This window comes from Lithobates pipiens, unplaced genomic scaffold (assembly GCF_037356315.1).
Source record: "Lithobates pipiens isolate NorthernLeopardFrog02 unplaced genomic scaffold, aLitPip1_a1.2 Scaffold_16, whole genome shotgun sequence".
Taxonomy (NCBI): Eukaryota; Metazoa; Chordata; class Amphibia; order Anura; family Ranidae; genus Lithobates; species Lithobates pipiens.
The window spans coordinates 189,965,672-189,992,272 of record NW_027507748.1 but is presented as its reverse complement, the minus strand read 5'-3'; the positions used below and the strand labels follow the sequence as shown (position 1 = coordinate 189,992,272).

Genomic DNA, 26,601 nt, shown 5'->3' with positions numbered 1-26,601 from the left:
AACAGGGGACATGGGAGAGGGATGCAGAGAAATTATGACTACCTTGTTTTAAGATGCATTCATGTGATTGTAAAGTCTCAAGCTTTTTCACCTTAATGAATTCTTTGAATTGCATAGAATGAATTCTATGCTTTAAGGTGAAAAATTGTCTTTGCTGCAGCTGCCCCAGACCCCACCCCATTTCTTACCTGAGCCTGATCTGTCAAGTATTTTTGATCTGTTGTCTCATAGTCCTATCCAACTGTAGAGGACCTCTGAGCACTGGAAATGACTGCTTCTTTTTGTGTGTGTAGTGGGGAAAGCTTGGAGTTTCTGAAAATGTTTTAATTGTTGTTCAGGCCATCTTGCAATGCTTACAACTATTTACAGGTTGTAAATATTTGTAAGCAGTTTTTCCTTTAGGAAAGGAGGAAAAATTTCCCAAATGGGGTCGTAGACAGAAATACAAACCTCAGAAAAGATAACACCCACTGTTTTGCATGGCACAACACAAGTTATTACAGCATGGATTGATTGCCATAAATCATTGAAAGTAATGTTAACTCCCCCCATTACCCCCCCCCCCCCCCATACTGCTTTTTGGCTTTCTGGGGAGCATTTACATTTTACATAAAAATTACATTTTTAACGTCCCTGGCGGTATGATTCATTCTGGTTTTAGGTGCTGAAAGCGGTACAAGTATTTTGCATGGAAATTTGGCGTTTTATATTGTAGTCCTGTAATTCTTAGGAAAAACTCTCTTAAATCTGTTCAAACCAGAGTCTAGTAGACATCCCGGGTATGATAAAGTTTATAATATAATAAAGAATAATAAAAATTATTAAATAATGTAATCAAATCCTAAAACACTGAAAAAGGGACACTTTTTGGTTGCTATGGACAATCTCCAAATTTCAGGCAGAAAAAACAATATTTATAATATAAAAGTGCATACAGGGCACTGCACAGACCACTAGGGACAAAGGGGGTGTGTAATTTTTTAATACAGTACTGTAATCTGTAAGATTACAGTACTGTATGTGTTTTGTGTCTTTTTACTTTTTTGAATTTGGCGCCGATCTCCGCTCCCGTGCGCCGTAACGTCGCAGGGAACGGAGCACGGTGGCATTCAGCACTGTGTGAATCGAGCAGAGGATAGCTCGATCACACAGCGCGGAGGACATCGCTGAATCCAGGGGACAAGGTAAGTAACTCTCTCTGTGTCCTCCCTGCATCCAGCGATGCGATCCCAAGTCTGGCTCGGGGTTACCGCTCGTGGTGCTGAAATCCCAACTCGAGCCAGACTCGGGATTACCGCTAGGAAGGTTAAAAAAAAAAAAGATTTCAAAATATCATAGGAAAAAAAGAAATGTACGTTAGGGTAGTAATTAATAGATTTTCCCAATATCCCTGCATACAATTAACTGAAGCTTTTCACAAATTTGTTTATTTAGTCTCTTTTTATAATAGCTGTGCCCTTGATGCAATTGTATTCCTCTATGGCAGTGGTCCCCAACCTTTTTGGCACCGGGGACCGGCTGTGTGGATGAAAATTGTGCCAAGGCCCGGGGGGGTGGCGATTTTTCACGGGCAATGGCTGGTGTTAGTGATTCAATCATCACGGCACCATGCTTGATATGGTGTGAGGGTGATTGAACCGTATTATTTCTATTATTACATTGCAGTAATAAATGAAATAGTTCAACTCGCCATACTGTAGAATCAGTGGGAGCCTTGAGTGTGTCACTTACTACTGTCGCCTGCTACTAGATGTGCATAGTCACTTGCCACGCTGCCTGTCACTAGAAGCGGAATGTCACTTGCCACACTGCCTGCCACAAGATGTGGATTGCCACCTGCCACGTTGCCTGTCACCAGATGTGGAGTGAGTGGAGCGCCCCTTGTGGTATGTCAGGCAGACAGCTGAGGGGGTGAACTACAGGTCCCAGCACACCTCACCTGTACTCCCACACACAGCTCACCTGTCATTGATGATGTCCCATCTCTGTGGGATTGCCCCTCTGGATGTTGCAGGGTGTCTCTCTCATGCTGCAGCTGGTCTCATCTGGCAGAGGGAGGGTCCGGGACTCCTTCAGCTCTCAGTCTCTGGCTCCACCCCTCTGCCACCCCTGATTAGCTGTCTGGGGGGCAGGCAATCTGCGCCGCTGAACAAGGAATCAGCATAAGTTTTCACACACTAGGAGCCGGGGGAGAGCGGCGATGCGGGCAGGCAGTATGAGATGATGTCATCTCTCTGCTCCCCGCTGCACCTCCGACACAGACTGGCTTTGAGGGCGGAAGACAGATGATGCAGAGGGGGCGGAGAGAGATATCATCTCTGCTTGCCCGCCCGCTCGCTTCTTCCATCCACCGCTTTCATACCCGTAGCCCAGCATGTGTCTTGCGGCCGCCCGCACCCGCGGCCCACCTGCAGAAGGGCCACGGCCCGGTAGTGGGCCGGGGACTGGGGGTTGATGACCCCTGCTCTATGGTATGTACATTTCAAAAATTACAGAAGTTAGATACAAAAACATGAGCGAAAAATTAATATTTTGGCTGGTGTACGTTCAGACATTGAAGTGTAGATTCAAACACAAAGTTTGTTTGTAAATCCTATAACTTTAGTAAACCAGGGCCAGTGTGTGGATGTTCATAAAGTGACATATCTTTCGGTCAATACATATTGTAGGCAATAAATGCTTGTATTTTGAATGGTGACTAGAATAAATATTCATCTTACCTGAGAAGAAGATTCAATACTCTCAATTACTGTTTAGAGCAAACTTTCAAATTTTTGTACCTACGGGTGAAGTCTGGAGCCTGTAGCACAGGGGCAGTGGCCAGCACCTCCTTCAAGGCCTGAAATGCCAGCTCACATTCTGGTGTCCAAGACACCACCTCGGGCAGTTTCTTTTTGGTTAGGTCAGTCAGAGGTTTCACCAGACTACTATAGTTACATACAAACTTCCTATAATAGCCAGCTTTCCCCAAGAATGGCATAACCTGCTTTTTGGTTTGGGGAGTAGGCCAGGCCAGGAGGGTCTAAATCTTCCCTGTCCCAGGTTTCAGGGTGCCTCCTCCGACCTGGTGTCCCAATTACTGGACCTCAGTCATGCCTATCTGACACTTGGTTGACAGTCAGATTGGTAGTTGTCAGTTGGTCCAGGTGCACCAGGTGTTCTTCCCAGTTAGGGCTGAACAAGGCGATGTCATCCAGGTAGGCTACCGCAAAGGTTTTCAGCCCCTCCAGTAAGTAATTCATGACTATCTGGAATGTAGATGAGGCATTCTTCATCCCAAACGGCATGATGGTAAATTCCAACAAGCCGAATGGGGTGATGAAGGCTGACTTTTCCCGAGCCTCAGGGGCCAGAGGAATTTGCCAGTACCCTCTGCTCAGATCCATGATCGTGATATAGCGGGCAGCCACCAGCCTATCTAACAATTTATCAATCCGGGGAATGGGGTAGTCATTTGCAGTGGTGATGCCATTCAGCTTCCAGTAGTCCTGTAATGACCATGCGTACTGGGCTAATGCATAGCTGTGTGGTTAGTAGACATTTTGCCATTGCGCAGCTCATCCCAGCCATGTTGTCCAGTGAAGGGCATACCACCGTGACCTTGCCCCCACCTTTTTTCTTTCAGTTATCCAATACACAAACTGTAACTGAGGCCAGGACCTTATCAGTCCAGTGATCAGAATACACAGACTTTTACATTACCCAATCCACAATTTAAGGCTTGGACTCCTAATAAAACTGTCACCCTCTCAATCCAGAGAACCAACAGATACCTATCGTAAATACCACAATCCACATGGTGTGCAGACAGTTTAGTATAGTTCTGAAACTTCAGCATGTTTCATAACTTCCAAATAATAATAGCACAGCGATAATATGGACATTTAGTTTCCTCAGATAATTTGTAATGTTTCAAGTCCAGACATCCCTATGTCAGAATATATGGGAAACCACTGGTACCTCTTATTCCTCGTAGGTAAACTAGACATTGAAAACCTGCCCTGTATCACAAAGTGTACCTGGGACATGGTCATGAACGTAAAGACCTCCCAGCAACCAACCCCTAAACAAGTTGACCAGACGATTGGTCATTGGTAGCTGTCAACACCCCTTTGATTCCACAGAAGAGAGGAGATGCCAAGACAGTGGTGAGTTCTCCTTTTACCATCAAAGTAGGAACATCTGCCTAGTTTTAGAAACGATCACCTAGCTTATCAATCAAACTCTGATCAACCCTCGGACATTAATTGCAAGCATTCTTCCTCCTCAATCCCACCTTATTTCTTTGCGGTTGTATATTGTCTTCATCTCTTTAAAACAAATTTTTCTGTAAATATTTTATTTGCACCAATTTTGACCTTTTCATTATTAAACCCTTATTTTGAAAAGTGTTAACCTTGTCTTTAAAGCGCTTAATGCAAGCTATAAATGAACCTGCCTCTTGAAGAGCGCTACTGTGAGCAGACCTGTCTGTGGTGGCAGTGTGTGTTACAGACGATTATTCTAAAATCATAAGTGCAGCTGAGAGTGGCATTGTTACGTAAGTGACAGTGTGGTGTGAGATTGACTGGTCCTCCGTTACGAGTAAGTGAGGAGGGCAGGGGACTGATACCTGTGTTCTTCACAAATAATACCCTCCTAAAGAAAAAAGTAACAAATATCACTTAGTATACTCTGGTTTCCCACTTTTCAGTGACATCTGAGTCATATCTGATATTGTATTTAATGTCTACTATATTACATTATATTATATTAAAAGGGTTGTGAAGGTAAATGTTTTTTTACCTTAATGCATTCTATGCATTAAGGTGAAAAAACATCTGACAGTGCCTGCGCTCCCAGCCCCCCCCCCCCCCGTTTTACTTACCTCACCCCTCGAAAGTCCCGCGCTCGTCCCCCGATGTCCTTTCCACCATTTAGCCTGGCCGCTGATTGGCTGGAGTGAATGGATGGAAAGCAGCGCAGCCATTGGCTCGCGCTGCTGTCAATCACATCCACTGACACGGAGCGCCGGGGGCGGGGCCGTGTGATACAATGAGCGGCTATAGCCGCCGGCTATATCATGGGAGCGCGCCCGCAGATGCTTCTCACCATGCGAGGGAGCTTGCATGAACATGAGAAGCATCTGCTGGAGGAACAGCCGCCGAGGGACCCCAGAAGAGCAGGTTCGGGGCCACTCTGTGCAAAACGAGCTGCACAGTGGAGGTAAGTATAACATGTTTGTTATTTTAAATAAATAAAAAATTCACTTTACAATCCCTTTAATATTACCTGTCAGGAAACCAACCAATACCTGTACAGCTAATGCTCATGTGCATGTGCCAGTACATAGATGGACTCAGGCTAGTAACCAGCATGCAGTAACATGTCTGCGCACATCCAGTGCGCGGAATGGCACCAAACTGCCTATTTAAAAGAAATCCTAGCATGTGCTGATTGCTGGATGTTCTTCAGCTCTCTGCGATCCTTGCTTCTGTGCTTCCTGGTTACCCTGCTACCTGACACCCTGTTACTGACTCGGTCTGTTCCTGGATTGCCCCCTGACTCTCTCCTCATTTTGATCCCAGCTTGCTGCTTGACCTCGCTCCTGCTTGATCTCCTGTGTTTGACCAGACTTGCCTCCAGACACTGTTCCTTTTACCTCTACTCATCTGTGTATTAGACATGTGCGATTTGTTTCGTACGAATCTCAAATTCGTACGAATTTTGAGAAATTCGTACGTTCTGGAGGATCCGAAATACGAATTGCCATGCGTCCGAATTCTGTATGGAATACGAACTTTTGTTTACGAATTCCGGATCTCAGTCATTATGCTTATTATGACTTGCAGAAGACTTCTGTGATAGAAGTCACTGTAAATTGCCTGAAGACATCAGTGAAGGACTTTCATGCTCTCTGGGCAGGCTGCCGAGAAAAGAACAAAATGATACAATGTTTCTTCTTCAATGGGCTGAACTCCCTGTGTAGAAGTTTTCAGTTTAACCATTTAAAGACTAAATCTTTTCTGACACTTGTTGCTTACAAGTAAAAATCCAATATTTTCTGCTAGAAAATCACTCAGAAGCCCCAAAAATTTAGGGAATAAATTTAGGGAATAAAATAGCGGTTGTTGCAATATTTTATGTGATGCGGTATTTGCGCAGAGGTCTTTCAAACGCAAGTTAGCCTTTTATCACGGTGCTGGTGTCATTGCTGTATGTCACGCTGCTGATGTCAGTGCTCTCTATCACGGTGCTGGTGTCAGATCACTCTATCACGGTGCAGGTGTCATTGCTGTATGTCACGCTGCTAATGTCACTGCTCCCTAGAGGTCGACCAAAAAAAAAGGGGCTAACTTGCGTTTGAAAGACCTCTGCGCAAATACCGCGTCACATAAAATATTGCAACAACCGCTATTTTATTCCCTAGGGTCTCTGCTAAAAAAATATATATAATTTTTGGGGCTTCTGAGTGATTTTCTAGCAGAAAATACTGGATTTTTACTTGTAAGCAACAAGTGTCAGAAAAGATTTAGTCTTTAAATGATTAAACTGAGAACTTCTACACACGGAGTTCAGCCCATTGAAGAAGAAACATTGTATCACTTTGTTCTTTTCTTGGCAGCCTGCCCAGAGAGGAGGAAAGTCCTTCACTGATGTCTTCAGGCAACTTACATTGACTTCTATCACAGAAGTCTTCTGCAAGTCATAATAAGCATAATGAGCAATGTTTTTGCCTTTAAATTCATCGTAAAGAATGTTCGTACACGTTAACGACAATTTGTATTTCGTACGAAACAGAACGGAATTTCGGACACGAAATACGAAGTACGAATTAATTTTATTACGAATCGAAACAGAACAAAACAAATTTATTGACGGCGCCCATGTCTACTGTGTATGCCCCTGGTCTGGATCTTAAATATATCTTTTTCTCCAGTCATCTGACCATGTATGACCTTGGCTCCAGCTGCCAGGCTATACCTTTCTGCCTGCTCCTTTGGTACCAGGTTACCAGATCTTCCTTCTGGGCCCTGTCTGGCATTTCCACACAATCATTGCATGAACTGTCTACCCTTGCTGATTGTGAGGTGTTCCCTTATCTGCATTGTACTGTGTATTACACAACACAGTGCTTGTGCTATGCAATTTGGCCCCCTGTAACACCTAAAAAACCTCCTCCCTGTAAACTGACCACAGTTTATCATGGCTGCTGAGCCATGACACCGTGGTAAGTTTATGTGCCTCCGTCATCTGCAGCTCTCCTGTCTCTGCTCTGTCCTCTCTCCCCCTCCCTCCCTGCTTGTCAGCTCTGTGTCAGGGCCCGCCCCTCCACTCCTGCTGCTGAAATAAAATTAAAATTTTCAAACAATCCTCGGTGTCTCATAATGTTAGGTTCCCCAGGTTCCCCAGTGTGTGAGCCTTATAAAAAGTTCTATATCTTATTTAAGAGTGCCAACTAGCATTCACGTGACCGTCCATCTCTCCCCTCCTCCTGACTGATGTTAGCAAGGGATTCTCAGCCCCGCCCGCTTTACCTGTCAGATCAAAAGAGGTGAGAGGCAACCGGTTATGCGAGCACCGAGCGGCGCTATAAAATAAGGTATAGAATTACTTTTTTTGTATAAATCACATACACTGGGGTACCGATCAGTATCAGACACAGAGATTTCCATGAAGACAGTGCAGTGGCTTAACAACCACTTTAAGTGTAAATAAAACCAAAATATTGTTTAGTTTTGGTATAGGGTTAGGACCCCTATTAGGTCTTTAAAGTCGGTTGTGTCCCCTCTAGGGAGATTCGGTCTCTGTATTTGTTTTGCTGAGCATTATTGCAGAAGAATAAAGGAAAATCCTAAATTCAGTTCTCACTGAAACAGGAACATAGGGGGAATCTTCCAATGAAACTCATTCTGGTGACAACTGACTAATTGTGGATTACCTCACTTTTAGGAGATTTCCGCTCACTTTCTGTTGTGTTTATTGGACAGGAAGTAATGCAAAATCACCCAATGAGACACAGATGGCAAAAAAAAACTGACACGAGTTTTCACCATTCCTTTCCCTTTCAAAAGACTTTAAATAACTATGTATATTTTTTTTGTGAACTAAGTATTGATCCACAGTTATTACTGAATCCTGGTACTCACAAACAAGAGTTTGTGAATCTTGATCTGCAGCCATTTGCATATTAGAAAACCCAGGAACATACTACTTTTTCTCAGTATACAATAACAACATTAACTGTTTGGGAAGGTGCAGGAGGAAATTGACTATTTACTGAAACAGAATAAAGTTAAAATTTTGAAATACTATATATATTGTGTAAATGTATGTGTAACCCCTTTACCCTTACCATCCTGCTTCTTTACTTTGATGTGGGGAATAGTTTGTAGGTGGGGAAGGAAGTAAATTGTCAGAAAATTTAGACCTGGAACTACAGGGATGCCATAGTCAGATATTTTGACAATATGTATTACCCTGAATCCTACTGGGAATGGCAGATGGAAGTTTACTTACTTATTGCATGTGCTCCATTTTCTTCACCATTCACAGTGGCTGCTCCATTCTTTGGTGTGGTCTGCTGGGTTGCAGGTGCTGCTGGGGCAGCGGTGACTGTTGCTGCACTTGGTGCAGATACTGCTGCAGCAGCTTGTTGCTGGGCCAACTTCTCTCTAAAGGCTTGTTGTCTAGTTTGTACAACATCTGGCATTACTGCATCAATTAAAGATAAAGATTCTATAGGCCGACCATCAAACACTGTGCCATCCTAAAAAAAAAAAATTGATTATTTTATTTTTAGTATAATTGCATAATATATTGTTAACTACAGTCAGGTTTAAAACAAAAGCAAAATATTTGTATATTAAAATACAATATTACATAAAAGTTTGGCGATAGTATATGAATACACCCAAAAGTAATATTATAAATTGGCTAAATTTGGTGGATTGGGGCAAAAAGCTACTCTACTGGATTGGGGCAAAAAGCTAATCTACTGGTTTCTCATATCTCTTGTGGATTTCAGCAGAGTGATCCCTGCACCAAAGTTCCTTGCTTGGGTCCCTCTTGTTGTCACTCTTCTTGGTAAATTTCCATAGTGTGAAATAAATGAAAATAAATAAAGTAATCCAACAGGCAGGGTGTGACTCCCCAATAATGCCATGACAAGTATGCACAATTGAGAGCTCAATCACAGAAAACCCACCCCTGGAGTTCTGGAGAGACATTAGAATCTAGATGATCTATCTTCAGCATCTTAAAAATAAATAAAAACTCAGGTTTAGTGGAATAACTGACCCTAGTTCATAATATTATTGGTACAATTAGTACAAATCCACACATGGGTTTGGCTCCTAGTTTTTGTGCCATTCATTATTTGTATTTTCGCTTGCAAATGTATATGTATATGTAAATCAGCAATACCAAGTGGTAATGCCCTGTTCATTGTAGCCATGTACCTATTTAAAATTATTGGTGGACAGAGGTATGCTTTTTGGTGCTATGGGTATTTGAAAAATTCCAGGTGTTGTGCCAGAATGGTGGAAATATTTTTGGCCTTTTGATGAGTCAAGGTCTATAGTTACATAGTTAGTCAGGTTGAAAAAAGACACTAGAACATCTACTTCAGCATATAAAACACACACACAAATAAAAAAATATATACACTATTCTATACCCACAGTTGATCCAGAGGAAGACAAACATAACCAATAAAGCATGATCCAATCCACTCTAGTGGGTAAAAAATTATATTTTTCCCAAGAGGCAATCAGATATTCCCTGGATCAACTACCCCTGTCATTATTACCTTTACATTTTAATATCCAGTTATATTTTGTATATTTAGGAATTCTGTTCTCTTTCTAATATGCATGATGCATGCATGTTGTTAGTCCCCAAGTGCATAACTTCACATTAAACTTAGACCCGGGCCAGAGAGGGTGTGCGAATGGGCTCAGGTGAGTAAAATGTGTGGAAGGGGGGGGGGGGTGGTCAATGACAAGTTTTTTCACCTTAATGCGTTAAGGTGAAAAACATGAGGGTTTACAACCCCTTTAATCACTACACTCTGCATACAGTCTTTTCACCAGTTTTCAATCTTTTTACAAACTGATTTTTTTAAGCCTGTAGACTTTAATTTACACGTTAGACAGGTGGGGAACATACTGTATGACTAATCACTACATGCATCGGGCTAAAACAATCCCTGCAGCCGATCTAAATCTGTTTGGATATTTTTTTGGTGAAAAGTGATACATTCCTATGATGGCCACATTCTTCGGTGTATGTGGTCATCATATACACAACTTGGCCAAAAATTTCTTATCTAAATGGCATAGGGTAAAAGAGAACATGTTTATTATTTAGTGTCTAAAGTATGACTTGTTTTAGTTTTAGAGTGGAGAGGGATTAGAATACTAGATTAGAACAGTCTTATTGCTGTCTGTATCCCTATTAGGGAGATTCATCTTCCCTATTTGTCCTGGTGACCATTATTACCAAGGGGTCACCAGAACTGGAATAGAGGGGAAATCTTCCAATGGAGACACTGGTTTAGTGACCCTGGGGACTACCAGTGATTTCTTTCACTTTGGAGGGATTTACTCTTACTTTCTGGCTATGGCAATGGGATACGCATGGCACAAAATAACTTGACAGGCTTATAAACTTTCCTTACTCCATTATAAAAAAAAGTTTAGCCTTCAGGTCTACTATAATACCCATGTCACTGCTGGTACCTATATTACTAGTATGTGCTTTTTTTATGCAAGCTTTGCTGTTGGAAGGTGTTGTACTGAAAGTAAATGACATAATTAAGCCTTTCCGGGACATCGGTACATTCATGTCATTTCCCACTTATTCTCTTTCTTAACTCTGGAAAGTAATTATAAAACTGCTATTAGAAAAGAAACACAGCATTGTAGACAAAAGGAGACTGATAAGAAAATTACAGTACTGCTGTTGATAAGAAAACAATATTCTTTTGCGAACGTACTTTTTTTCCCTTTAAATGTGATTATATCTTTGTCCATGAATCCAATTACATTCCTTATTTAGCAAATGACAAAAAGAGCCTGCCTTTTAACCCATTCAGTACAAAACTATACAACTACTAGAAACCAAATTACGTCTCTAAAAAGTTGATTTCAAAAGAAAACAAAAATGTATTCCATATGAATAGGAGGTTTTGAAGGGAGGGACAACATTACAACACTGCAAAAATGTTTTTTAATTCATAACAGAAAATCTTGATCAGTACATCACAGAATCATGACATGTATATGCTAATATGTATCTATAGTTTTGATTGAGTTTAGTCAATAGGGGAATTATTTTACAAATATATAGAAGATCCTGTGAGCCTCCACTAACTAAAGTTTAGTTAGTGGAGGCTCACAGGATCTTCTCTATATTTGTGCCCTTTATCCCATATACCTGATAGCAGCCCCATGGATCCATTTACATTTTTTGATAATAGGGAATTGAATCTGGAAGAGTTATTTTCAGAAGCAACAAATAAAGACAATGATATTATACATTTGTTTGGAAAATTAGGACATTGTATGGATAAGAAAAGTAATATTTGGTGGGATTTATCCTCCATGAAAAAGTATTTAAAAGATAATATGGTACCCAGGAATCTGAGATGGGATGTACCTATAAATGACGGTTTATTGGGTGAAGATGTTATTGAGTAATGGTATGTATTTTTAATGGAAAAGTTAGGGAAGTTATGGAATTTTTAATTAAAAGGATGCAACGCAAAATGAGATTATTAGAAGGCCAGATTAAGGATATTCCAGATAAAATTGAACCTTTTAAAGATAGCAGTGAATATATTAAGCATATGGGGGAACTTCAGAAAAATATGCAGAAAAGGGATTTATAGAACAAAAACACTAAGAAAAATAAGTATGTATGGGACTTGGGGGATTTTCAGAAAAAGCAGGTCTTTAGGTGGAAGGCCCCAGTCGGAGACACAAACAGTGGAGTTCCCCAGGAACCAAGTACAAATAAAGGGAACCATACCACAGATGTGGGGTTTAAAACGCCACAAGCTCAGAGACATTATAATCCACCTCCACAACCTATGGTGTACCCCAATAGGGAATACCCTCTAAATCATTATGCTGATAGGGATCAGGGGGACCACCTTATAATGATAGGAAACCTTATTATAGCCAACACGATAATAGGGAATATAATCAGGGTGGAGGTAGATCAACCTATTATGGTCATCCACAAAATCGTGGTAATTGGAATAAGGCCAACAGGGAAACAATAACTAATAGAGAGACAATCAATCTGGAAGTGCACCTTATTATAAAGGATCACAGCACAATGGTCAGAATCCCACTATCCCTATTGCGGTGTTATCCCTAGAACAATATAAAGCAGAAATGGACAGGATTCTGGATGATAGAAGTACCTATCAGATACTAAAATCTGATCCTTCGAAGATTTTCAAAAAATAATTGGAATCCATCATCCACTATAGTATTATATAGTATTATAATACTATATTTATATTATAAATAGTACTATGAAAAGACTTGCTAAGTAAACATGAAGAAAAATATCTGGTCCCCACTGTCAGTAGAATTCCGGTTATCTATTACATACCAAAAATTCATAAGGATAACCCTCCAGGTAGACCAATTGTGAGCGGGATTGATTCCCTTACATCTTGATTAGGTGAATACATTGATATTCACCTGCAACCTCTAGTAAGGACTACGCATGCTTTTTTAAAAGACACTAGGCATACCCTGCAGTTATTAAAATAATGCACAATTTATGATAATTTGGTGATAGCAACAGGTGATGTATCCTCACTCTATACAAATATCGACCATCAAGGGGCCATGAGGGCAGTAAAGTGGGCTTTGAAAAATAGTGATGTGAGAAAGAATCAACACAGATTTATTTTTAAATGTTTGAATTTCTGTTTGGAAAACTATTTTTTCTGGTATCAGAACACCTTCTATTTATAGATAAAAGGTGTTGCAATGGGTGCGAAATTTGCCCCTAGTGTCGCAAACCTGCATATGGCCAAGTAGGAGGCTGAAGGTGTTCTATAAAACAGGGATCCCAACTTCATGCTATACAGACGATTTATTGATGACCTACTAATCATATGGAAGGGAAGCAAGGCATCTTTGGAAACACTACTCCAAACCATGAATGATAATGATCAGAATATTAATTTCATGGGTCATTAGTAAGGATATGATACATTTTCTGGACTTGGAGATTCGTAACACATCACATGGCATAGAAACAAGAACATATTTTAAAGCAACAGATCGCAATTCCTATATTCCAACGATGAGCTGCCATTTCAGACCCTGGCTAGACAATATTCCTCAGGGTCAGTATATGAGGATAAGAAAAAACTGTACGCAATATGCTGATTTTGAACTGCAATCAGAGATGCTGAGCAAAATGTTTAGACAAAAAGGATACTGGGATGATTTCCTGACACAGGAGATGAATAGGATCAGAAATATGGGCAGGGGGGTCTACTTAAAGACAGCACCACTAAAGAAGGAACCAATAATGATATGGGAACATGTATTGTTTTAGATTTTAATCTTCAAAATAAGGAGGTGGAAAGAATTATCCACAAATATTGGGACATTTTAAAACAGGATGCTCATGTCAAAGGAAGTTTATCTGAAACACTTAGAATTGTTTACAAGAGTGCACCCAATTTGAGGGTTTGTTTGGTACATAATGTGGTGGAACCACCCCCCCTTAAACCAAAGATGTTCTGGGACATTAAAGGCTTCCACAGCTGTGGACGATGCTATAGCTGTGTAAGGGTCCCTACCAATATTAGAAAAGTGAAAAATTTCTCTAACCCTCAATCTGAGCAAACATACACCATTAGGGACTTTATTTCATGCGATACAGTGGGTGTGGTATGCAGTCAAATGTCCGTGCAATTTAATCTATGTGGGTAGAACCAAAAGAGCACGAAAGGACCGCATGGAAGAACATGTTAGGAACACTAGGAAAGGGTTCAATAAACATAACCTCTCTATACATTTTAGGGATGTCCATAATAAAAGAGGGTATGCAATTTTGGGGCATTGAGGCACCCAAACGCCACTGGAGAGGTTCCAGCTATGTGAGATATTAGTAAACATGAATCATGGTGGAAACACCAGTTGGGCTCTTTGGCACATGGTGGGTTAAATAAAGAATTTGATTAAAACTGTTTCTAATTATTAGGTATCCAGTCCATCATGTATATAGTTAATTGATAATTGCCACTATTAATGCTTAACAAGAGAGTAGTTATAGATCCTTCACCATAACATATATAAAATATAAATAAATATAAATAAATCATACATTAGGCATAAATCATACAACCACATTAGTCCTCATACACATTTTTAAATATATGTTTATATATATTTTTAAATAAATTTAACATATATTTATTTTTTATTTTTTTATTTTAATTTAACTATTTTATCTATATAACCTGGAGTTTCATGAAATCATTTATTGCATATTTACCATTTCCCTATTTATGTAGTTATAGGGTCTTAATGATAAGGCCCCCTTTTTTTTAATGCATTTTTAATGATGCATTTGTTATATTGCATCTTTAAATGCGATTTTAAAACAATCATTAATGTTAATGTCGGTAACCCCGTTTAAACTATAATATGATATTATGTTATTTCTGGTCTTTTTATATATACTATTCTGTTCTGTTTTTATAATGCATTTCAATGTGATATTTATTGTGTGGTGAGGTATCAGATGATGCTAACAGCCACACGGGATTGTATGATAATTCCTCCGTGTTCGTTCTGATTAGTAGTTAAATTCCTAAATAGTTTTGACAGCCCTGGTGGACCATGCAGGACACCGTACGGCGCCGTCATAATGGAGTTCTTATTATACTGCTATTATCAATGGATGTATCCAGGCAGCTGAATACCATGGAGCAATTTCATTGAACATATAGATTCTAGCACTAGAGTGTCCTTAGGCCACGACAAAATGGCCATGGACGATCTATATTAACTGACAGGTCAGCTGTCCAATCATATTTCCCCCTGAAGAAGATATGGAAAATTCCTGTATTGGCATGCTTTGGGGAAGGTACAGGAGGGACTTGAAGCAGGTGATCTGCCAGGAAGGAACCCCATACCATCTCGATACCGGTCCAGTATTTTACACGCTTCTGCTTGATGTAGAGTGGCGCACTGACACGCCTGGTCTATGTGAGTACCCCATAGGGGGGTTTTATTTGTGATTAATAAACTATTCAAACTATATTACACCATCCAGTCCTTTTTTACTATACCAAGTTATTGTGTTGATGGGTCCAGGAGTCTGGTTGAAATTGCAGAGCCCCGGAGGTGTTTCAAATATATGTATTATATTTATTACCTAGGGGGGAGCACCTGAGCGTAATCACTGCGACTTGCTTTGGATTATACACACAGCAGTTCCTGAATCGTCTGGACTCTAAGCACCTTTGAATTGACACAATTGAATGTCACATAAGCACACAGAAGCACTTTCTTGTCATATTTCTTTAGTGGATCAAGTTTAGCATATATGATCCTATGGACACTAGTATATATAAGTTTGTACCATTAGCTACCGTATGGATGCACAGTAGCACTTTATAATTTTTTTAAAAGATTTTATTTGTTGCACTATTATCATACATTTATTATTTTTTTATTTTTATTTGTTGCACTACTGTCACTTTTTACAGTTGGCTGAGACTGTATTCATCACTGTTTGTTGCACAATTATTTATGCACTTTAGTTGTCACATACACTCAATGTGTATAGTCTATTTATATTTGGAAGCACAGCTAGTTAGGGGAATTATTTTAATCTAGAAGGTCAACACTCATATTTTCAAATAGTTTTGGGTCTTAAGTAGCTTGTACATGTCATTCTAGGTTTCTTGATACTTTGTTGGAAGATCCAGCATCACTAGTCACTGTGTTAATTATCTTAATAATAGCTACAATTAGCGATTGGTACCTAAAATAAACATGATCCTCTCGATCACTTCCTGTCAGCTGGTGCTGCTGAAGCGTAGTCCTTACCCTTATTAGACTTTTTCCCCCTTTATTTTTACTTGGTAACACAATTCCTATGAAAGGATGACGACTCTTAAGCCTAAAACACATGATCGGATTTTTTGCAGACAAAGCGTTGGAATTTTGTCCGAAGGGTGTGTGCCTGCATTGTGTATAACACAATTGTCAGCCAACAAACATGAACGTAGTGACATACTAGATGTACTGCGATCCGATAAAGAGGAATTTCAATTGTCAGGTGCCACCCTTTGGCCTCCTTCTACTAATTTTTGCGTTAGTAGAAGTTTGGTGAGTGTTGATTTGCGATTTTCATTTTGTGCTTTTCATTTTGCCCTTTTCAGCTAATTTCTGAATGGCCGTTCATCAACCAGATATGTTGTGTAATTGGAGGAGATAACGTGTTATTTATTATTGGCCTTAGAGTTATTGCTTTGACCAAAGTCCAGTCCAAGAACAAGAGGAGGAGGATTTCTTGGACCAAAACTTGGTTGCTTTATTAATCGTGATCATTTATGTCATATGCCTTTGCTGCAGGAGCTCCAGGAGATGATTTTCGGAATTATCTCTGGATGACGGACCCCTGCTTTCACCAACTCTTGGCATTGTTGACTCCCTATATTAAGAAGCAAGACACATGCATGAGGCTTTTATTTTATTTTTTGGTTGAATAATGATTTAATTTGATATATTTTTGGATGCATCAAATGCACTTTTTGGTTAAGTTCTATTGGCAGAGAGCATGTCTAATTTTATCTGTTTTCTTTTTCCCGGGTCACGAATGCTAATTCTTCATTACCAACGCTAGTTTACAAGAGCGACCGCTTCTGGCTCATCCTTGCTTCTGAGCATGCTTGTTTGTACTTTGGACTTTTGTCTGACGGACTTGTGTACACACAATTGGAAAATCCGATAACAGAAATTTGTCCGTGGAAAATCCGACAACAAATGTCCGATGGAGCGTACGGACGGTCAGATTCTCCACCAACAGCCTGTCATCACACATTTCCCATCGGAAAATCTGGTCTTGTGTATGAGGCTTTACTCACCATGCTGTATCTATGGAGGAGAATGTTTTCATAGAAAACTATGTTAATTGATAACAGTGCAGCAGAAGTAGAGAGCACAGGAATCTACAAGGTCACTAGATTTTGGGCAGGATCAGCAGTGAATATTTTCTGCACTTCTCAAAAAAAAGTAACAAAACACTTTCCATAGTATATTCAAAGTTTAAGTAAACTTTAAAAGCAAGTTTCTCATATTTACTTAAATATTCCATTCAAAACATTTTGTTTTATCTGTTCAACAAATGCAAAAAAAATGTTCACTAGTGAGCTGATAATTGTTCATATAGGAAGAGAACAAAAAAGTTATCAGTTAGAATTGTTCCCCACTATCTCTGTTGACTATGAAGTACCTACTCTGATGTTATGAGATGGGGAGGTGCTATATAGTCCTAACACACTCCCTTCCTAGGGTGACAATATTGTGCATCCTAGATTTCAGCATTGTTGTCGACCCTAGAACAGGAAGTATGTTTCTAACAGGATCACCAGGTGAAAATAAAGAAGAAAAAAGTGTGACAAAGAAAACTAATTTAGCCACCACCAAGGAAAGTTAAGCTGCAACACATTTAATGTTTGTTCTTAGGCTTAGAGACACTTGAATAATGCAAAGGGGATCAAATAAGAAAATTTCATAGTTTGAGTTCACGTATGCTTTAATGGCTGTTGTACATTAATGGCCAATCCTCTTTCACTTAGGCAGACCATACACAAAGCAAATATCTTTCTTTTAGCTTGATTCCATTAACACAGACAGTGTTGACAGGTGAATCCCTCCCGCTGAGCTATTGTACTCTCCCGCTGGGAGAAGACAGTGATTGTTGCTAGCAGCTATACCAGCCGCTAGCAATAATCATATGCAAAATCTGGCAGGCTGGTTGTACCCAAGTTGATTGACTGATCAACTTGGTACATTCAGTCTGCCTATACATGGTTAAAATCTCGCCTGGGTCCTGCTGAACCTTCCACAATTCAAAACAGCTTTGGGCCACCTTAGAATAATCTTATCTTCACTGAAACATTTGCCAACCCAACAAAAGCACACATCACTAGAATCTTCTGTATTTTGTCTCCCAGATAAATAAAACGTGTCGTGGAAAAGAAAATTCTAGAAATGATGACATTTTTTTCTATATTTTGATATTTGCAATTGTTTGGTTATGGAAATTAACCCCAAATATGTTCACTGTATTGTGTACAATTTCCCACCTTCTATGGGTGTGCTTAAGCTCACAACATGTTACAATTGCACTTAGATCTTCTGGTATATCCAAAGGAAGTTGTACAGGGATTGTATAATCAGATTGTAATTTATGGTCTGTGCACCGCTTCATTACATGGGTTTTATTTTTTACTTACTGCTACTAATTATCTACTGTAATAGCCGCCTAGCTCTACATACTAGAGGAAATGCTGAGGCTTTTTGTTTTTCTGCCCTTGATCGTTCATGTTCTGAACACTATCTCCATAGGATTACTATAACTGTGAAAAATTAGTGTGGCTATGGATGTTTTACTGAGAATGGCAGATGGTAAACTACCTATCTTGCTGGGAATAACATGACCCCCCCCCCCCAATTATAGAAATGGATCAATAATTTTATCCACAATGAAAAATTGTGTTTGTTGAAAAGGGCTTTATTACCCTTACTTACGTACCATTTATTATTGTCTATACAGAGCATGCAAGGGTTGTTTGCTGCTCTGCACGGTGCTCTTGTTGCTTTTACTCTTTTCAAAATCTTAATAAAAACTATTGAAACAGAAAAGGACTTTATTGGCTAAAGCTGGGACGCATAACTGACTGGGGGTCAAATACATTAAGTGTGGTCCTTTATTACGGCCATAGATGGTTTATTAGACAAAGCTATAGTCGCTATCAAAAATCACTGTGTGTTCTTCAGGCCGGGACAGCTCCCCCACCCATCCCATTGCCAGGAGAACACAATAGCTTGATCGAAGAATCCCCCGTTAAAACTGATTGTGTTGATGGGGGAATTGAGCAATATTATTTCCCGCAACCTGTCCTGCCGGACAAAAAAATTGCTCCGTCTATGCCTGGATTTAGGTGCTAAAGGGTTCACTCTAATAGTATACCAACCAGATAGCTCAAGGGGGATTACAGTCAATCTATGTGGACTAATTTAGAAGCCTTTTTTAAAACAAACGACTCTTTACCATTTGCATGTTCTCTGCCTTCTATTTATTGTGCACATATACCTTACTTTTTCGAGATTTGACACTGCACCGTACATATGCTCTTTCAGCCTCCTTTTACTTTTTGAACAATACAAAACCATAAGCTAGCTGTGTATAACTTTCCAACTCAAGTGGCATTGCTATTATATTTCAGGATGTTCAGAGACGGCTGAGCAGGCAATCAGCATGTGACTCCCACAATATAAATTGAATCTGCAATAATACTCAGAACATAATGCAAATCTCCTGTTACAGGTCATCAGCAGTGTAATTTGTAAGGATAATGTGCACCTTTCCATGGCTTTTGATCACAACTATCATATGCCTTTTTGTGAAGTCAAAGTAAAATCTTGCTGAATTAACTTTCTGTGATTATTAATATGTAACATAAGGAAAAAACTATTTTTTGGTTAGTTTAATTTATTTGTTTAAACATTTACATTTATCTTTTTATGCCACTTTTTATATACATAAAAGCTTCATTTTAAAACTAGAGATTTTCTTTAGTTTATTTTGTGACACTGCATTTGCAAAGCATTCTGGGTTTTCTCATAAAAGAACCCAGCAGAAGCTGCTTACATTTGAACTGTGTCTCTCCAACTGATACTGCATACTAGAAACAGGAAGGGGGATGTACAGACATACCCCATGTTTAAGTAAACAATGGGGTTTATGTACAGGGCCTGTTGAGGGCTCTGGAACCTGATCTCAAAGACTTTGTACCACAGACTGCTATCACACACTTTGGTGTGTTGAACGGACTCTTCTGTGGAACTCATTCACAGGAGGACATTGATAGTGCCTGGCAGGTGCTGTGCTGCTTTAAGTACGCTGTCTGGTGCACCAGAAAGCGCCTCATCCACCAGAGGGAGAGGATGTCCATCAAGGACTGTCGCAGACTGGTCCACAGTCTGCTCAGAGACTATCACTTGATGGACTTTAAGGAGGAAGAGGAGGTCTGAAGATTTCCCCTTCCCTTCCACCCCTTCCCCCCGCTATGTATCCTTTGGCAGTTCAATAAAGCTTCGGGCCTGTGAACTTTTTCCCTCCCTACCCCACCTTCTCCCCCCCCCATCACACCTGTTGATCATTGAAATGCAATTTGATTTGACAATATGACTTGACTTTTGTGACATGTTTTTGAAGTAATGCTTTCAGGGTAATGCAGCGCCATGCATAATGTGATGTTTCGGGGTACCATTACTCTGCGCAACACATCAGGCATCATACCGCAGAATGAATATAATTTATTTGTATGCTTGGAACTGTATTGTTATGTAGTGTATTTATGCGCTGTGTCGTAGTACAGAGTGGAATGTACTAGACATGTGCAGAGTAAAATATTTCGTTTCGGAATTTCGTTTTCGTCCGAAAACTTAATTTATTTAGTTACTCCCGAAAGTCGTTTTTATTTATTTTGTTTTCGTTCAAAAATTGCATTCGTCCGAAAATCCACATGAATTACGTTCGAATCTGTCTTGGAAGGCTTATGGTGTCTGTCAATGTATAAAGAAGATTTGACGGAGCTAACTATAGCATACTTTAGAACCCTATTAAAGTCTATGGGACTCCAACGTTCAAAATCTAAAGTGCTAATTTTAAAGGCTAATTTGCAAGTTACTGTCCTAAAAAGTGTTTGGGGACCCGGGTCCTGCCCCAGGGGACATGTATCAATGCAAAAAAAAGTTTTAAAAACGGCCGTTTTTTCGGGAGCAGTGATTTTAATAATGATTAAAGTGAAACAATAAAAGTGTAATATTCCTTTAAATTTCGTAGGGGGGGGGGTTGTCTATAGTATGCCTGTGAAGGGGCGCATGTTTCCCGTGCTTAGAATTGTCCCTGAACAAAGTGTCATTTATGCAGGAAAAAAAGTCCTTTAAAATCACTCGCAGCTATAATGAATTGTCGGCTCCGTAATACAGAGAACACTCATTGAAAGTCATTGATAAAAAAATAAATAAATAAATAAATAAAAAAAAAAGCGTGGGGGTCCCCCAAATTCAATTGCCAGGCCCTTCAGGTCTGGTATGGATATTAAGGGGAACCCTGCCTCAAATTTAAGAAAAAATTTGACGTGGGGTTCCCCCTAAATATCCATAACCAGACCCTTCAGGTCTGGTATGGATATTAAGGGGAACCCCGCGTCAAATTGAAAAAAAAATTGACGTGGGGTTCCCCCTAAAAATCCATACCAGACCCTTTATCCGAGCACGCAACCTGGCAGGCCGCAGGAAAAGAGGGGGGGACGAGAGAGCGGCCCCCCCTCCCTCCTGAACCGTACCAGGCCACATGCCCTCAACATTGGGAGGATGCTTTGGGGGTCTGTGACCCCTCAAAGCACCTTGTCCCCATGTTGATGAGGACAAGGGCCTCATCCCCACAACCCTGGCCGGTGGTTGTGGAGGTCTGCGGGCGGGGGGCTTATCAGAATCTGGAAGCCCCCTTTAACAAGGGGACCCCCAGATCCCGCCCCCCCTGTTTGAAATGGTAAGGGGGTACAAAAGTACCCCTACCATTTCACAAAGAAAGTGTAAAAAATTGTTAAATAAAACAAACACACTTTTGAAAAATTCCTTTATTAAAAATAAAAAAATAAAAAAAAGATTCCAGCGGCGGTAATCCACTCTTGCTATCCAGCGACGGACGGTCATCTCTCCAGCGATGTCTCATCTCATCCAGCGCAGCGATCCATCCTTCTTCTGTCTCCTCCACGGAGACACTACAGGCATTCCGGCGGCTGACGTTTCTTATATACGGAGGGCGGGGCCACCCGTCACCTGACCCCGCCCCCCTCTGATGCAAGGGGAAACCCGGGGTTCCCTGTGACGTAGGGGTGACCCGCACCCCTCTGATGTAACACAGGCAGGTTTCCGTTACATCAGAGGGGGGGCGGGGTCACCCATACGTCACGGGGAACCCCCGGGTTTCCCCTTGCGTCAGAGGGGGGCGGGGTCAGGTGACGGGTGGCCCCGCCCTCCGTATATAAGAAACGTCAGCCGCCGGAATGCCTGTAGTGTCTCCGTGGAGGAGACAGAAGAAGGATGGATCGCTGCGCTGGATGAGATGAGACATCGCTGGAGAGATGACCGTCCGTCGCTGGATAGCAAGAGTGGATTACCGCCGCTGGAATCTTTTTTTTATTTTTTTATTTTTAATAAAGGAATTTTTCAAAAGTGTGTTTGTTTTATTCAACCATTTTTTACACTTTCTTTGTGAAATGGTAGGGGTACTTTTGTACCCCCTTACCATTTCAAACAGGGGGGGGGGGCGGGATCTGGGGGTCCCCTTGTTAAAGGGGGCTTCCAGATTCTGATAAGCCCCCCGCCCGCAGACCTCCACAACCACCGGCCAGGGTTGTGGGGATGAGGCCCTTGTCCTCATCAACATGGGGACAAGGTGCTTTGAGGGGTCACAGACCCCCAAAGCATCCTCCCAATGTTGAGGGCATGTGGCCTGGTACGGTTCAGGAGGGAGGGGGGGCCGCTCTCTCGTCCCCCCCTCTTTTCCTGCGGCCTGCCAGGTTGCGTGCTCGGATAAAGAGTCTGGTATGGATTTTTAGGGGGAACCCCACGTCAATTTTTTTTTTTATTTGACGCGGGGTTCCCCTTAATATCCATACCAGACCTGAAGGGTCTGGTTATGGATATTTAGGGGGAACCCCACGTCAAATTTTTTCTTAAATTTGAGGCAGGGTTCCCCTTAATATCCATACCAGACCTGAAGGGCCTGGTAATTGAATTTGGGGGACCCCCACGCTTTTTATTTTTTTTTTTTTTTTTTTTTTATCAATGACTTTCAATGAGTGTTCTCTGTATTACGGAGCCGACAATTCATTATAGCTGCGAGTGATTTTAAAGGACTTTTTTTCCTGCATAAATGACACTTTGTGCAGGGACAATTCTAAGCACGGGAAACATGCGCCCCATTCACAGGCATACTATAGACAACCCCCCCCCTACGAAATTTAAAGGAATATTACACTTTTATTGTTTCACTTTAATCATTATTAAAATCACTGCTCCCGAAAAAACGGCCGTTTTTAAAACTTTTTTTTGCATTGATACATGTCCCCTGGGGCAGGACCCAATCTCCTATTCTATATCGAACTGTTGTAACAATGAAAACGAACGAAAATAAAGCATTTATTTATGTCGGATCTTTCGTTTTTCGGATTTTGTGCTTTCGTTATTGTTTGTCAAAACGAAAACGAAAATAGCTGAAATTCGGACGAAAATGCGTTCGGACGAAAACGAATGCACATGTCTAGAATGTACCCTGTTTAAAGTATTTGTTTTTTGTATATTTTCTTGCAAAATAAAGTATACATTTTCAATCAATAAAATGGGGTTTATTTACTAAAGCTGGAAAGTGCAAAATCAGGCTCACTTCTGCATAGAAACCAATGAGCTTCCAGGTTTTATTACCAAAGCTTAATTGAACAAGCTGGGGTTAGAAGCTCATTGGTTTCTATGCAGAAATTAGCCTGATTTTGCACATTCCCGCTTTAGTGAATAAACCCCATTGTGTACTTAAAAGTGGGGTATGCCTGTATCCCTCCTCTGACTCATTCAGCTGTATGTTCCGAATAGATTTGAAAATTTGAAAATCAAATATTGTTTTCTTTACAGCACTACAGCAGTAAAGACTGTTGAAAACGTGTAGTCATTGGAAATTTTAAAATTGAAAGGGAATTTTGTCTTTCTCTTAGTGAATGAGATGACGTTTTGCTGACTTCCATCATCCAACCATGTGCAAGCAAAAAATAAATAAAAAATACAGTTTTAATGTGATTGGGTATTCTTTGCAAAGTGAAATATCACTGCATTTATTGAGCTAAGGGAATAATCACTTGCAAAGTGAAACTTTCCTTGCATAGTGAACAACTTATTTGCCTTTAGTAAATCAAGCTCTAGATGCAATGGCATTTTTATATATACCTGCCTAAAAAATGAAAGTATTTTAATGTCAAGTATTAGGTTGAATTTTAACCCTGACCATTAAAATATGTAAAGAAGCAATGGAGGTTATTCACTACAAGTGCAAACTACAAATGCAAAGTCTACTTGGAAGGGCAGTTGCTGTAAATCTGAAGGGTAGATCTGAAATGAGGGGAAGCTCTGCTGATTTTATTATCCAATCATGTGCAAGCTAAAATGCTTCTTTTCTATTTTCCTTGCATGTCCCCCTCGGATCTACAGTGACTTCACTTCCAAATGCACTTTCAGTGTAATTTCAAGTGCACTTTGCACTTTAGTGCAAAGTGGATTTGCCTTTAGTAAATAACCCCCTTGGAGCCTGTAACATAACCAAATATAATGTTCTACATAAAGCAGTATTAAACCCAAAAGCAAACATTTATTATATTGTAGGTTACCAATTATTAGATGTAATGGCTGCATTCCTTTCCTTTCTTCTATTCTTATCTGGTAAGCCAGAACATCTGTTGTTTTTCAGAGCACAAACTCTCCAGAAGAATGTATCAGTTTATATGAATGATACAAACCACTAAACCACTTAACACTGGCAGGGGTGATTAAACTGGTCAGCTTTTATTTATATATGCAAAACCTTTTTCCCAATAGGAAAGAACTGTTTGCAGTGACTGCTTATGAAGTGTGAGCTAGAGTTTGACTAATAGTGTATCTAAATCTGTTAATACATTCAACACCCCCCCTCTCCAAACTGACAATACTGCTGTCTGCTGTGCTTATGTGAAATCTCCATCAACTGATATATATATATATATATATATATATATATATATACATATATATATATATTTTAGTTAGATGGAACTAATATTTAAACCATTGAGTGTCATGTTGGTGTTACTGTAAATTGTTTTTCATTGAAAAGGCCTGCCTTTTGTTTTGCCATGACATCTCACATAGGTTGTAAACAGCAGTCTTCTTTGAATCCTCCAATCAGGCTGTGCCCCATATACATTAGCTAGTTACAGTGACCAATGAGGGAGCATTATATTAACCACAGTACAGAAAGGAGAGGGGGATATAATGCTTTTTGATCAAGCTGCGCACTCTCTTTGTGTTGGGACACACAGCAATCAGCATGACCAAACCTAAGTTGAGAGAAAAAATAACTTCATACTTGTACTTTGTATTGCAAATTTGGTTGTGTGTGTATTTTTTGTAAATATTATGTAACCCTGATCAGTAAATGTTTTTTGCTTATAGAACTACTTATTTTGTGTGAGAACTCTCAGATCTAGCTGTTGTCTTGGGGTCACCTGGGCACCCCCAGCACCGTATTCCCTGTGCTGCTGTGCTTACCTCTCATTAGTCGCCTGTGACTTGGAAGCCATATGATGGGAGCCTGGCTTCTGAGGGTTGATTCCTTCCTCCTAATCTCAGGTCAATCAGATAACCCTAACAACCATCTGGAAGTGCTAGACACGGTTGGAGTGATTTTGTGTAACTGCGTGTTTGACTCAATACTTGTAGTATATGAGTCCACACCATCTGGTAAGTGTTCTGACTTTAGACTTTGGTGGTGGAGCACACAGTGATGGTGCTTTAATATTTCGTTCCTTCTCGGGTGATACCAATGCAATTTTATGGGATTCATCTTCTCACAACAAGCTATTGTATGCTGGACTATTGATTTTTTACAAGACCAGAGCACTTTTTGTGATTTGGCACTGTGTCGCTTTAACTGACAATTGCGTGATCGGGCGATGTGGCTCCCAAAGAAAACTGACGCCCTTTTTTCCACACAAATAGAGCTTTCTTTTGGTGGTATTTGATCACCTCTGTGGTTTTTATTTTTTGTGCTCTAAACAAAAAAGAGCGACAATTTTGAAAAAAAATGCATTATTGTTTACTTTTTGCTATAATAAATATCCCCCAAAAATATATAAAAAATTTTTTTTTTCCCTCAGTTTAGGCCGATACATATTCTTCTGCACATTTTTGGTAAAAAAAATCGAAATAATCGTATATTGATTGGTTTACGCAAAAGTTATAGCGTCTACAAAATAGAGGATAGTTTTACGGCATTTTTATTCATAATTTTTTTTTTTACTATTAATGGTGTCAATCATTGATTTTTATCATGACTGTGACATTATGGTGGACACATCGAACAATTTTGGCAAATTTTTGGGACCATTCACATTTATACAGTGATCAGAGCGATTAAAAATGCATTGCTTACTATGTAAATGTGACTGGCAGTGAAGGGGTTCACCACTAGGTGGCAGTGTAGGGGTTAAGTGTGTCCTAGTGAGTGATTCTAACTGTGGAGGGAGGGGCT

At 40.1% G+C, this 26,601-nt stretch overlaps 1 protein-coding gene across 2 annotated transcripts in view; it reads right to left on the bottom strand.

Annotated features, from left to right (window-relative positions):
• The window catches only part of TBL1X (transducin beta like 1 X-linked), a 475,925-nt gene that overhangs the window by 75,254 nt on the left and 374,070 nt on the right, over positions 1-26,601 (bottom strand). For both annotated transcript variants that reach the window (XM_077480837.1, XM_077480836.1), the window contains one exon: positions 8,500-8,749. In XM_077480837.1, coding sequence (XP_077336963.1) covers positions 8,500-8,749 — 250 coding nt within the window. The remainder of the gene's footprint in view (positions 1-8,499; positions 8,750-26,601) is intronic.